Source organism: Oncorhynchus gorbuscha, linkage group LG08, assembly GCF_021184085.1.
Source record: "Oncorhynchus gorbuscha isolate QuinsamMale2020 ecotype Even-year linkage group LG08, OgorEven_v1.0, whole genome shotgun sequence".
Taxonomy (NCBI): Eukaryota; Metazoa; Chordata; class Actinopteri; order Salmoniformes; family Salmonidae; genus Oncorhynchus; species Oncorhynchus gorbuscha.
In genome coordinates, this window is record NC_060180.1 from 8206194 (window position 1) to 8220076 (window position 13883).

The window sequence follows — 13883 nt, forward strand, 5'->3', positions numbered from 1 at the left end:
ATGTTGAATAAGTCATGGTTGTATGCCAAAGGTTGTGTGGCTGTGCCTGGAATGAGTCACTCTGTCCACACTGTTGTACACTGTCTGTACAACGGTGTTTAGACCAAGGCACAAACGGAAACGGCTCTGGATGGTTTTCCTGCACATCAATTTCCAACTAAACCAACCGATTCTTGTATCTGTGTACATGTGTATGTCGGAACATTGTTAATGTAGGAGGCAACCAGTCTGCCTAGGGAGACCAGCAAGGTGCGGCAGAAGGCCCAGTGCCATCTTCTAGTCCACCATCATTACCATGGGGGGGTCAGAATGGTAAGCTAAGGGATAAGCATCCAGCAGGGGTGTGTGTGTGTGTGTGAATACCCCAAGGATAGATGGATAACACTACACACACCCCTCTCTGCTAAAAGTAAGAGAAGACATAGCTACTGCAGTGGAGCGTGACTATCTATAATGACAAAAACACACCCTTTGGCCTTTCAGAAACATTATACATTACATGTGACACCACAGGGTATCTCTGCTGGGTGCTAAGTTTAAAAGTCTGGTAGCCCCCCCCTCTAAGTAACTAACTCTGAAAAGGAGGATTTGAGTTACAGTAAGAGTGGCTGAGATGTCAGAGTAGGGTGTTAAAGGTGGCAGGTCTGCGCAGAGTGACATCACAGAGCCCAACTCTGTTCCTCTGGCAGTGTTGGCTCACAGGCCCACCTCACATGGATAGCTAATGCTACGTGACAGAGAGAGGCAGGGAGGAGAGAAAAGAGAAAGAGAAAGGGATGGAGATCGAGAATAAAAGAGAGAGCTTTAGAAAGTGTAGAGTACTAATCACGTAGCATTAGGAGAGCAGCTCCATCTCTCACTTTGACTTGTAATTGTAGCAATGAAGTGTGACTCAAATGGCATTCAATTTGACAGGCCTCGATAAAGTTTGACACATTCCTACATTCAGCCATGGCAGCAGCAAAACCATTAAGAGTTTATTTTCAAAGAATCAGCTGTTGCTTCCGAGCACTCTACAAAAGCTGTAGAAAAGGTTATTGAACTGAATGTGAGGACAAAGTAAGAAAGAACCACTTCCACAAAGCACGGGGAAATCAATTCAAACCTGCACTCAAGCATCCCTTTCAATACCATAGACAATTAAGTACTGTGAACTGTGCTACTTTTGCCATTTGTGTCTGTACAATTAGTTTCTCGCATTATAACAATTGATTTGCGTGGGAAGGAATTATTCATGTGCTTTTATAATATATTTTCTCAGAAAGTCATAGGAGAACATTAGCATTGAATAAACCAGATTATTATTCAACATTTGATCATACATACAATACAATAAATGCACATTTAGTCAAGAGTGTTCGTTCAGTTCTGTGGATTTTGCATCTTGCCTTTGCCTGTATGAAAGTCAACATGAACATGTGCTATCTTCTGTCTAAGGGTTCTGTTTCCACTATGCTCAGCCTCTCGTTGGGGTCCGTTGGTTCTTGTACCATCAACTTCATGCGTAGACTCTCTCTGCTGTTGAGAAAGTACCTCTCCAGCTCTGCTATGGGGCCTTGTGGAGAGAACAATCGCTCTAAATAGGCTTGAGCACACATATCTGAAGTGATCAGGACAATACCAGGGGGAGCGTCCTCAGGTAGGGGTACACTCACACTCTTCCCTAACTCTTTATCCACCACAGTGAACCCAGTCACACTCCCCTCAGTCAGAGGATCCTCCCCGGTCTGCAGCCCTCCCCTACACTTTATCACAGTCACCGTACTGGCTTTGTAGCATCTGTACACAGGTAGAATCTCTCTGAAGTCCTCTTGGTACTGCTCCATTGCAGCCTGGACGACCAGCGGGTCTCCTCTCTGCTCTAGCCTGGTCAGGTGCAGCAGCATCTGCGTGTGAAAGGCGGCGCCGCTGGCCCAGTGCTTCAGGGCCTTGGAGCTGGGGCCTTCCCTGAGCATGGTGTTCTTCAGCTGGGTCAACAAGTAGCTCAGCTGGCCCTCCAGACGCTGGGTGTCTTCTCTCAGCTTCTGCTCATCCTTCAAGTGCATCCGGCAGCGCTTGAGGTATTCCTCCATAACGTCCTGGAGCTCCGCTCGCCGTTCCTCGACTTGGCAACCCCTTGACCTCACTGACCCCCTGGACGAGGCATATGCAGTCTCCATCACCATGGAGACCACAAAGCCCACCAGGCCTGCAACCTTGGGCTCGTCAGAGAAAGCGACCAGGCGGCTGATCAGCTCCTTCAGGTAGGTGGGCGCCCGGTTACCTACGTGCCCCTGCAGCTGGCGGAGGTGGTCCTGTAGGTGGGCCCTGGAGTCCAGGCTGTCTGGATTAGCTAGCAGATAGTGGTCGACGGCAACATCAGGCAGAGCACCGGCCTCCAACATGGCGGAGTAGAGCAGAGAGCCAACAGCAACCTGAGCCTCCGACTGCTCCTGTTCTGAGGCCAACAACTGCCCCATGATGAACGTCAGGATATCTGGGGGTGGGCAGGCGAGTGTGTTGTTGATGTAAATGCACAATGAGAAAAAAGCCTGTGGAAGACAGAGAAGAAAGCTTAAACACAGTAGAGTGTTTATCATACAGTGTTTATTACACAGTTCATAAAGTATACATTTGAGACACTTTCAGTTTCAGTCTAGAATTATTAATTAACCTCAGGTTAACCTTTGGTTAGTTATGCCTCTGTACATGCCATGTAAACAACTGTCCTCCTTATAGAGTAGCCTAAATTCATTCTAATCCTTAGCCTAGTGTAAGTGGTGAGATGATTTGTATGCGTCTCTTTATAAAGCAATTGGTTACGTGCTAAAACATTGTAAAAGCTTTAAAAACGTTTTTAAAAAGCATTCAATAAAAATAATTATGAACAGGATCACGTACAGTGCACAGAAAGGAAGTTGTTGATTTCATCATATCACCATTCATTCTCTCAGTATGAATAACCATGCCATAAAAAAAACGTTACAAATAATCGAACAACACTTCACATATCAACTGCATTCGTCTAGCTTTGGGCTCTTCCCTTACTGTAAGGCATTTACCGGGGAGTGTGTTCCTTACCGTTGTATCCAGCAGCCAGCTAATATGGCGGACAGTGGCCCGATTTTCTACACTGCAGCACTAAATCCAAGACAACAGGGAGAGAAACTAGGGCAGGGGAAAAACGAGAGCTCCCCCTACTGAATACTGCAAGGTCGAGCAACCATTGAGCCTTTTATTCTATAAAATGGGCCAAGGGCTGCCAACACATTGACCGTCTTTAACTTTCTAAAATGGTCCAAGGGCTTCCAACACATTAACCGTCTTTAACTTTATAAAATGGGACAAGGACTTTGAGTCATGTACTCGTGTAATGTGTTTTATTTTACCATGACTTCAGTTTTCATAGTGAATGCAGTCAAACTCTCCATTACAGTGTTAGTGTATGCTAAACCAATACTCAACCATTGTTCAGCAGTTTTATGTGGAGATGACCAGGGATGTTCTCTTGATAAGTGTGTGAATTGGACCATTTTCCTGTCAAAATGTAACGAGCCTTTTAAGCGTGTAAACTATTCAACGAGCTATGCGAGCAACTTTTCATCTACCATATTACACTCTTGAATAATGCAACAATTCAAAAGCATGTACAGACATCTAAATGGTTTATTTAATTGCCCATACACTCATTTAGTTTGAAGACAACACAGCCAATGTGGTACAGCAGCTAGCAAGCTATAGCTAACGTTAGCTAGCTAATAACATTTGATAACTCAAGTAACATCAGCATTGTAAAGATGTACCCCTCATACGAATGTAAAAATACAGTACAGTTATCATAGTGTCATTCATATTATACAGAGCTTGGTAAACAAAATGTCTGCATCCTCCTCACATACTAACGTACTAGCTAAGTTCGCTAGGTAGTTAGTTAGCTGAACAATTTACCTTAGAACAAACCAAGCTTAATTTAATCAATATCATGCAAATCATTACATGGGAAACAGTGTGACTTAAAAAGTTGTAAATTCACTGGCGAGTTGCTACTTGCATTCCTGCCTGTTTTCTTTCAATTTCAGAGTAACTGGCTCTTACTTTCAGGTTAAAAACTCAATAAAAACAAGTTTCTAATATTAGGAAAATGCACATATATTTCAGCGGTTTCAAAAACATTGCTCTGCTATTACAGTGTATTATTGTCCCCCACAATGAAATCTGAGAGGGGACAGTGGATGGTTCTCCGTTTGTCCGTCCACTGACCCAATTTTGACATAATTTGAGTGAATTATGAGTCTTGCCATAGAGATCCGGTATTTACAAAATTACTCTGGATTGTCCCAAGGCGGGAGCTATAGTAATGAACGTACATTTGTGAGTCACACAAGAGAGGAAGTGGCGAAGCGAGAGGGCTAACTGGGCCAAAAATCTATCTGGGTGGCGTTTTGTTTTTGGCACATGACATGGAATACAGGGAATGGATTAGCTAGAGACTACAGGACTCGACATTAAGAGCTGCCTGCTGGCCCGGCAACATCTGCTGAGCTCACCGGGCCTGGTGGGCCACTTAATCAAGTTTTCATATGGCCCACCATATGCAGTGCATTTTCAAACTCCATAACAGAAGAAGGAAAAAATGTAGTCCAATATTTGTATTTAATCCTTCACAAATCTTCCTGCTGTCTGACGCGTTATCAACCAGATTTGCCCTCAATCTCGAATGAGCTCCGCCTCAGTAAACGACGTCCTTGTGCTGAGGATCATTACCTACCTACCATGTTTTTTTCTTTGAATTATCTTTTAGCAGATCTAATGTGTTATGTTCTCCTACAACAATTTAACATTTCCACAAACTTCAAAGTGTTTCCTTTCAAATGGTATCAATAATATGCATATACTTGCTACAGGTCCTGAGCTACAGGCAGTTAGATTTGGGTATGTCATTTCAGGCGAAAAGGGGCGGATCTTTAAGAGGTAAAAAAAACAGATTAATTTCCGAAACTGTTCATGAGCTACATCCTTTATTTATAAACGGAATATCAACTGTTGTTGGCAAGAGAGCCGCAACTCCTCACACAGCTGATTGCTCCACAGAAATAAATGTGTTCTAATCTGTCTATGGTTCTAATAAACCCAGTCACTATGCAACATTCCTAAATATAATCTCGGGAAAATACAACAGTTTTGATTGCAATTATTGAAAAGAGTGGGATTCCAGCTTGTCAGTGATGTATAATGTATTCCTCAACTCCATTTTTTGTTTTGTTTACAATCTTGAGTGTCTGACATGAATATCAAATAAGTAACTGTGGGAATCTTGTCGGCCATTGGAATGCATAAACAGCAGGCCTCTATTATAAACACACACACAAAAAAAATCACATGACATTAAACAAGCAACATGATCATATTTAGAGTATGTGATCTAGCTAATGATTAGCCCATTGTGGTAAACAATGAAGAAAAGCAACCCTGTGCTTCAGCCATGTAGCCACACTTCTGCAACAGACAGGTGATCATGCTTCAGCCATGTAGCCACAATTCTGCAACAGACAGGTGATCATGCTTCAGCCATGTAGCCACAATTCTGCAACAGACAGGTGACCATGCTTCAGCCATGTAGCTACCATGCTGCATCAGACAGGTGACCATGCTTCAGCCATGTAGTTACCATGCTGCATCAGACAGGTGACAATGGTTCAGCCATGTAGCTACCATGCTGCATCAGACAGGTGACCATGCTTCAGCCATGTAGCTACCATGCTGCATCAGACAGGTGACCATGCTTCAGCCATGTAGCTACCATGCTGCATCAGACAGGTGATCATGTTTACTGCTGAAATAGCACAACTGCCTGATCATATGGACCATGTACAGGCCCTAAAGATACAGCTTTTTTTATCAATATGTTATTGGGTTCATTTCTGCAGGGAAATGTACATTGTAAACGGTTTAATATAGGCTATATGTCATCATTGGTGCACTCTGCATCATTCGTGGGGAACGACATGTTTACTGTTGGCTTTTGTTTTTATTGTGGGAGTGTTGTGCTCAATGAGACCATTCTGTTTACACTGCCCTGCTTGGAGGGGGGGCAACTGTCGAGTGAGTGTCGTGCTCGACCTCCGGAGGTAGTGGTCGAGAATCAAGACGTGACAAGGTCACATTACAGTAAAAGGTCTAGCCGAGGGTATATTCTAGGAAACTATATATATTCTAGCAATCTCTCATAGTGAGAAGAGCAGCAACAGTAGGAATGGCGTTTTTATCATTGCTATGACATTTCAGAAACAATGGTGGTTAAATACACACCAAACAGCTCTCTCTCTCTCAAATGTTATTGTCTTTTGATGGTTTGGGTCATTTTGGCTCAGTGTTTTTCTTGCTGAAGGGTAAGTACACAAAGAGACATTAGAAGGTTATTATTGGAGCCATCTGAAGACATTGAACATTTGTGCGAAAGGCAGAAGACTTTGTGGGCTTTAAACAGTATAAAAACATGACAGTAAATCTATTTTTCATACAGGCAAAAAGAGACAGAACAATCTCGTTGAAGAAAGAATATTTCAGTATTTTGTTGATTTTGCCTTGCTTTGAAGTTGGAGCACATTTTCCTTCCATCATTACTTAAGGGAGGCCCTGGTTGTCGGGTCTAAGCCCATTACTGGAGAAGGCTGCCAAACTGTCACATAATAAGGGTTTTGTATGCGACAGACATCAGACCACAGCAGAGGCTCAGATCCATCACAAGCAAGAGAACAGACTTGAGCAGGGGCTAATGTTCCTCCCCTAGTGTTATTAAATCCCATTCCCTAGATCTCTGATGTCTTGCCGTATCAAATGACCTTTTAATTGCATGATAATTGTGCCTTAATTACCTCCTGGATCCCTGGTGATAAGTGACTAATTGTTGTGTAAGGCTTGTTTGGAAGCACACCAGGTTTGTTGGTGAGGTTCGGGCCTGCTCCTCCTGTCCTCGGACCTTATCAAGGGATACATTACAACCTTTATGGAGGAGGACATTTGTTTATGTGGTGTTAACACTGCAGGAATTTAACCACTTTTCTGCTGGTACCCAGTTCAAAACTAAATATTGGGTGCTGGAAAAACATTTGGCCAGCGCTGCAGACGGCTATAATGGTCCACTGATACAATAATATTAAAGGCCCAATGCACTACTTTGTGGATAAAATATATAATAACATCAACAGTCCCTTATCTCTGGTATGTCTTGGCATGCATCATTCAAGACTAAGTTTAAATTGTGTGCAGCGCAATAGACATATAATGCACAATGTCTCAGGAAAGACTGTCTGGGTTGTCAATACTCAGTATAGAAAACAGTCGGGCCCGTAACCTGGATATACAGGTCATGGTGAAAACATTTGCACACAAAAAATAAGGACTTCAGGAGACAAGGGGAGTCTCTATAGTTGGATATAATTTGATTTAGTTTACGTTGAATATTGCAGCCTGTTTCTGTAGGATATTAGCCAGGCAAAACACGTTGAGTTCAACGATAAATAGTGGCTGGAGCCGGTCCTCGACATTCTGCCACCATGTGGTAGGCCCACCATTTGTAAAACAGGCCATTGGCTTTACTAGGCCTGATTCCGGTGACTAATCAATTTGGCTATTGAAGCTCTGAGTATCAGCTACCCATCTTTATCAAGAGTTATCGTGAGCCTATTTGAAATATTTTTAGGCTACACGGCGGGAAATGCAGAAGAATTGTATTTTTCGCTATGATCAGCTTGTCAAAAATTGACGGGTAGGCTACAAACTTGAAACCACTGATCACGACATTGGGGTGAAACTCCTGGACAACAATGGTGATTGTCCATTCCATATTGTCCATTCCATATTGTCCATTCTATATTGTCCATTCCATATTGTCCATTTCACTTTGAACTGTCCTGTTAGAATATGTTGTTTGTTAACATGAGAGCAATTTTTTTTATTCGATTGGGCCTGCATGATGTTAAAAGTGTCCGGCTCATTACATTGTCATACATTTTATTTCCCAGCCTGTAGGCTACAGAAAAGGCCACATACTCATTCCACCATATCCTCTATCTACTACATGATGTTAGTTTATTTTTTTGACAGAACGTTGGTGGAGCGCTGCAGAGATGAGTCTCTCCAACAGCACCCTGAAGAGGCGTGCTGGGAATGGACGAGTGAAGTATTTTGCGCCCCTGCCTTTGATAAAGTAGGCACCGTTTATCAAAGGGCGACATCAGTGCTCCCCTAAAAAGCCCATATGCCACTGGTTGAGAGAAATTGTCATTGTTTTTGGGCGCTGCAGACGGCTATATCATTCCGCTAATAAAGGACTGTTAAAGGCTCAGTGCACTACTTTTGAAAAAAAAGTGACACATTCAATACCGCCCTGCACACTCTTGCCTGCATCTAGCTGATGACAAGTGTAATCATTACTCCAACAGTTGCAAACGAGAGTTTCTATTGGACATATTCAGGTATGGTTATGCACGTTTTGTTCCATTTGCTTACATTTAAGAAACGTTTTTTCAACAGAATATGCAAAAAGAAATTCACCTGAGATCACATGTAAACACAGTTCACTTTCATAGCAGCCACATTGTATTCCTTCTCGCATCTATGCGCTCTCTTCCGCTCACCTTTTCCCTTCGCTTGTGGACTTCAATGGACAACACATCAGCTGTATGTGACCAGGTGAAAAAACCTTTCCAAGCCAAACCATATCATAACCGCTACACACAGCCTACACCATTGTCACCATATTAGCTAAAGTAATGTCATAGTCAACATAGCTAATATAACTAGTGCAATAGTAAACCTGCTACAATCATGCAGCAACGTTACAGTGTACAGTCATTAAGCAGTTTAGCACTTACACAGGCGGGCTCTGGTGGCAATAAATGAGTTAAACCAAAAGCTTACCTTGACTTGAAAGAGTTCAAGTGTTGAGTTGGATAGTTATAGCCAGCTAGCTAACATAGCATTCCTTTGTTTGAGCAGGGTGTTTAAATAGGCTAAACTAGCCAGCTGCATTTGCTAGCTAAATAAGTGTAACTGAAACTGAAAAAAAGGATGAAATCTCTCTCTCTCTTGCTTCTCCTTCATTTTGGAATAAATTAATTTGTACAAAACTGTTCAACTATTGTCTTTCTCTCTCTTTGAGTCAACTACTCACCACACTTTGTGCACTGCAGTGCTAGCTAGCTGTAGCTTATGCTTTCAGTATGTCAGTTCAAGCTGCAAGAGCTCTGATAGGTTGGAGGACTTCTTCCGGAAGTTGTCATAATCACTCATAATCCTCCCCTTCCTTCTCCTAGGAGCCTCCACTGGAGCTAAGGTGAATTCAATTATTTAATGCTAGGACATTGATTGCAATATATTAGCGATTTGTTCCTTAGCCTCTAATAATTGCATAAAGGTAAACCTAGACACGTGCATTTTATAGTATTAATATGAGTGGTGACGCAAGGCTCGCAACCTTGGCTATACCCACAGGACATGAGTATGGGCCTATAGCATTCACATAGTAATGGAGTCAGATTGATACATGTAGTTTATTATTATACAATATCATTTTTACACATCTACATAATCGAGTCAGTTGGATCATTTCCATCAGAACAAACTATAAATGGTGACTCATCAAGTTTATGGAAATTGTCTATATTACACTACGTTAGCAGTGGTAGTAATGACAGCAATCTGAATCTGCAAAGGCCAGAGAAATACGAGAGTAAGGAACTTCAAGATGGTAGACACTAGATCAGAGGGTACGATCTGAGCAGTAGCAATGATACCATCACTCTGGATGACAATAGTGACATTACAGCAACCTGTTATACAAACATGAACAGCCGCACATGGTTCATTGTGTCTGGTCTCTCTGCAAACACTCCCTTCACAAATCCTTCTGGTATTGTGCATCGCTGTCACGTCTTCACAGTCTTCTCTCTCTCTCTCTCTCTCTCTCTCTCTCTCTCTCTCTCTCTCTCTCTCTCTCTCTCTCTCTCTCTCTCTCTCTCTCTCTCTCTCTCTCTCTCTCTCTCTCTCTCTCTCTCTCTCTCTCTCTCTCTCTCTCTCTCTCTCTCTCTCGGTTCCTACACCAAAGTGAAAGGTCTCATTTCCATGTGAACATGAAGTGGGGAGGCAGTGCAATACAAATGCTGAACAGAGCCGCTTAGCAGGAAGCCGAGCATGGAAATTGGCTCAGACCCTGTAATCAACATGAGTCACTCACCTTCACAATGAATGTGCTCAGTCATTACCCATATTCTGGGTACACTCACACCTAGCCATTTACTGCCATTTCAACTGATTTCGCCTCTTAAGGCCCCCACTTTGAATGTAAATCACCCACTGAGTCAATATGCACGTTGTTTTGCGGATATACTGTACTGCTCGACAGTTCAAGAGATTTTTAACATTTCAGAAAATGTACCCGCAAACTAAGGAATAAGGGAATTACAGCATTAATAATGCCCATACATTTCACAAATTTGTCACTTATAGAATTATTTTATTTTGTATCCCATTACTGTTCAGTGTAATGAAAGGAAGATAATTGGGTTGTGTTTTTACACTGTAGTGGATCAAAGCTGGCTGCAGACCACTCATGTAGTTAATAACTAAGGTTGAATCAGTAAGGCTGGTCTGAATGCTAGCTGCTAGCTGTGCTCTCTCTAATTCTCTCTTTCTCTCTTTCTTTCTCTCTCTCGGAGGACCTGAGCCCTAGGACCATGCCCCAGGACTACCTGACATGATGACTCCTTGCTGTCCTCAGTCCACCTGGCCGTGCTGCTGCTCCAGTTTCAACTGTTCTGCCTTATTATTATTCGACCATGCTGGTCATTTATGAACATTTGAACATTTTGGCCATGTTCTGTTATAATCTCCACCCGGCACAGCCAGAAGAGGACTGGCCACCCCACATAGCCTGGTTCCTCTCTAGGATTCTTCCTAGGTTTTGGCCTTTCTAGGGAGTTTTTCCTAGCCACCGTGCTTCTACACCTGCATTGCTTGCTGTTTGGGGTTTTAGGCTGGGTTTCTGTACAGCACTTTGAGATATCAGCTGATGTACGAAGGGCTATATAAATACATTTGATTTGATTTGACTTTTAACTTCATTCAGTAAGCACAATATCAATCACATTGTTTTCTCTTCTATGGTCATAGTTGGAATGTACACTATTATAAAAAACACTAAGAACACCTGCTCTTTCCATGACATAGACTGACCAGGTGAATCCAGGTGCAACCTATGATCCCTTATTGATGTCACCTGTTAAATCCACTTCAATCAGTGTAGATAAAGGGGGGGGGGGACAGGTTGAAAGAGTATTTTTATCCCTTGAGACAATTGAGACATGGATTGTGTATGTGTGCCATTCAGAGGGTGAATGGGCAATACAACATATTTAAGTGCATTTGAACAGGGTATGGTAGTAGGTGCCAGGCATACCAGTTTATGTCAAGAACTGCAGCACTGCTGGGTTTTTCACACTCAACAGTTTCCCGTATTTATCAAGAATGGTCCACCACCCAAAGGACATCCAGACAACTTGCCACAACTGTGGGAAGCGTAGGAGTCAACATGGGCCAGCATTCCTATTGGGACACCTTGTAGAGTCTATGCCCTGACAAATTGAGGCTGTTCTGAGGGCAAAAGGTGTGGGGGGGGAGTGCAACCCAGTATTAACACACTCAAACATGGTCAGATACAGAGAGAGAGAGAGAGAGAGAGAGAGAGAGAGGGAGAGACTGAGTTGCGTGTCTTGTCTCAGCCAGTCTCTGAGGCTACATTACAGCTTGTAAAGGGCGGGTTAGGACGTGGTTAGTAGAGACGGGATAGACACTGAGATAGCTTGATGAAGTGTAATGTTGGAGAATGAGGCTCAGAGCGAAATAACATTTAATTGGATTAATGGCCCTTGGTGTCCAGTCAGACATACAATACAGGTCCCAAAGAGATTAACTCTGCTTATCAAAATGGCGGATTAATTAATCAGTGAAACAATGTCATTATAGTGAAGACATCTCACTCAGAGTTTATTTACCTCTAACAGTGCATAAAGATTTTACAGCTAATATGCAGTAATTAGACGTGGCGATGAAGTTGTATGATTGCCCTGTTGTTTCCTTATAACTACTCTCCCAGTTAGTCCTCTGTACTCCCCGTTCCCTTCTATGTTTTATGGGGCGTAGAAAATAAAAACAAGTTAATGCAGAGCGATAGATCATGCCAGTTCTAAGGCTGGTCCACCATTTTAAACAATGTAGCATTTAACCAGAAGAGTGAAGCTAATTATTTCAAATGGCAGCTCGTGAAACAGTATTAATGTCTAGTTTCTACATGGATACATCTAATATATCGCACTGATGAAGAGTCTGAAATGAGAATTTAAAAATAATTAACTAGCAGGAGAAACATGCAAAGATGTAGGCCTAGATGTCAAATTCAAATAGAAATTGGTGTTGTTCAAATAGAACATGACTTCATGCCACGATTATTGATTCTGAAAAAAAAAGATTGTTTCCATTCAACGACAACAATATGATAACCCATTGTTACATGGTGGTCCTGTGTTACTCAGTAGATAAAGCATGGCACTTGCAACACCAAGGTTTGTGGGTTTGATTCCCGCTGGACCCACCTGTAGGTAAAATGCATGCATCACTGAAAGTTGCTTTGGATAAAAGTGTCTGCTAAATGGCGTTATTCATTTACATGGAGTGTACAAAACATTAAGAACATCTTCACCCTGTCAGAACAGTCTCACGAGATGTCGTTCCAAAGGGATGCTGGCCCATGTTAACTCCAATGCTTCCCACAGTTGTGTCAAGTTGGACGTCCAAGGCTGGCCTTCGTCAGACATTTTGAAGAAAATAATAGGTCTATCTCTCAGTCATTAACTTTGACCAAATTGTAACTAATTCTGTCAATTGTTAATCTTACAATAGTGTTATACAATGTTACGGTGTTATTAGCCCATAAATTACAGGGAAGCTCTTTCTATCAGGGTTGAGGAATTTTTTGCAACAAGGGTCATTCTATTATAAGACACAAAATAATGATTTTTTCGTGTTCATTCAATCTAATGTTGTGTTCATTCAATCTAATGTTGTGTTCATTCAATCTAATGCACGTCAGAACTATGGTGTCACGCCTTGGTCTTAGTATTTTGTGTTTTCGTTAATTATTTGGTCAGGCCAGGGTGTGACATGGGTTTATGTTGTTGTATTTCGTATTGGGGTTTTTGTATTGGGATTGCGGCTGAGTAGGGGTGTTGTATGGGCTTGGCTGCCTGAGGCGGTTCTCAATCAGAGTCAGGTGATTCTCGTTGTCTCTGATTTTATTGATTTTATTGATTTTTATTTCACCTTTATTTAACCAGGTAGGCTAGTTGAGAACAAGTTCTCATTTGCAACTGCGACCTGGCCAAAATAAAGCATAGCAGTGTGAACAGACAACACAGAGTTACACATGGAGTAAACAATTAACAAGTCAATAACACAGTAGAAAAAAATGGGCAGTCTATATACAATGTGTGCAAAAGCCATGAGGAGGTAGGCGAATAATACAATTTTGCAGATTAACACTGGAGTGATAAATGATCAGATGGTCATGTACAGGTAGAGATATTGGTGTGCAAAAGAGCAGAAAAGTAAATAAATAAAAAACAGTATAAAAACAGTATGGGAATGAGGTAGGTGAAAATGGGTGGGCTATTTACCAATAGACTATGTACAGCTGCAGCGATTGGTTAGCTGCTCGGATAGCTGATGTTTGAAGTTGGTGAGGGAGATAAAAGTCTCCAACTTCAGCGATTTTTGCAGTTCGTTCCAGTCACAGGCAGCAGAGTACTGGAACGAGAGGCGGCCAAATGAGGTGTTGGCTTTAGGGATGA

The 13883-nt window shown here is 42.1% G+C and overlaps 1 protein-coding gene across 3 annotated transcripts; it reads right to left on the reverse strand.

Annotated features, from left to right (window-relative positions):
* Nucleotides 1-964: 964 nt before the first annotated feature.
* On the reverse strand, nucleotides 965-9156 carry LOC124040729. Of its 3 annotated transcripts, none has more exons than XM_046357818.1 (2): nucleotides 8902-9156; nucleotides 965-2531 (listed from the first exon to the last, which is right to left on the reverse strand). In XM_046357818.1, exon 2 carries the CDS (start codon nucleotides 2457-2459, stop codon nucleotides 1422-1424), a length of 1038 nt encoding a protein of 345 aa, XP_046213774.1. In that variant the 5' UTR covers nucleotides 2460-2531; nucleotides 8902-9156; the 3' UTR covers nucleotides 965-1421. The 3 variants fall into 3 exon arrangements, with proteins under 3 accessions (XP_046213774.1, XP_046213773.1, XP_046213772.1); XM_046357817.1 differs by lacking the exon at nucleotides 8902-9156 and adding an exon at nucleotides 3061-3181; XM_046357816.1 differs by lacking the exon at nucleotides 8902-9156 and adding an exon at nucleotides 2881-3044.
* Nucleotides 9157-13883: the final 4727 nt, after the last annotated feature.

Coding starts and splice junctions, on each gene's coding strand:
- LOC124040729 (XM_046357816.1), bottom strand. CDS start 2,946: ATGGTTATTCATACTGAGAGAATGAATGGTGATATGATGAAATCAACA. Junction 2,532..2,880: donor CAACTTCCTTTCTGTGCACT/GTACGTGATCCT, acceptor TGTCTTCCACAG/GCTTTTTTCTCATTGTGCAT.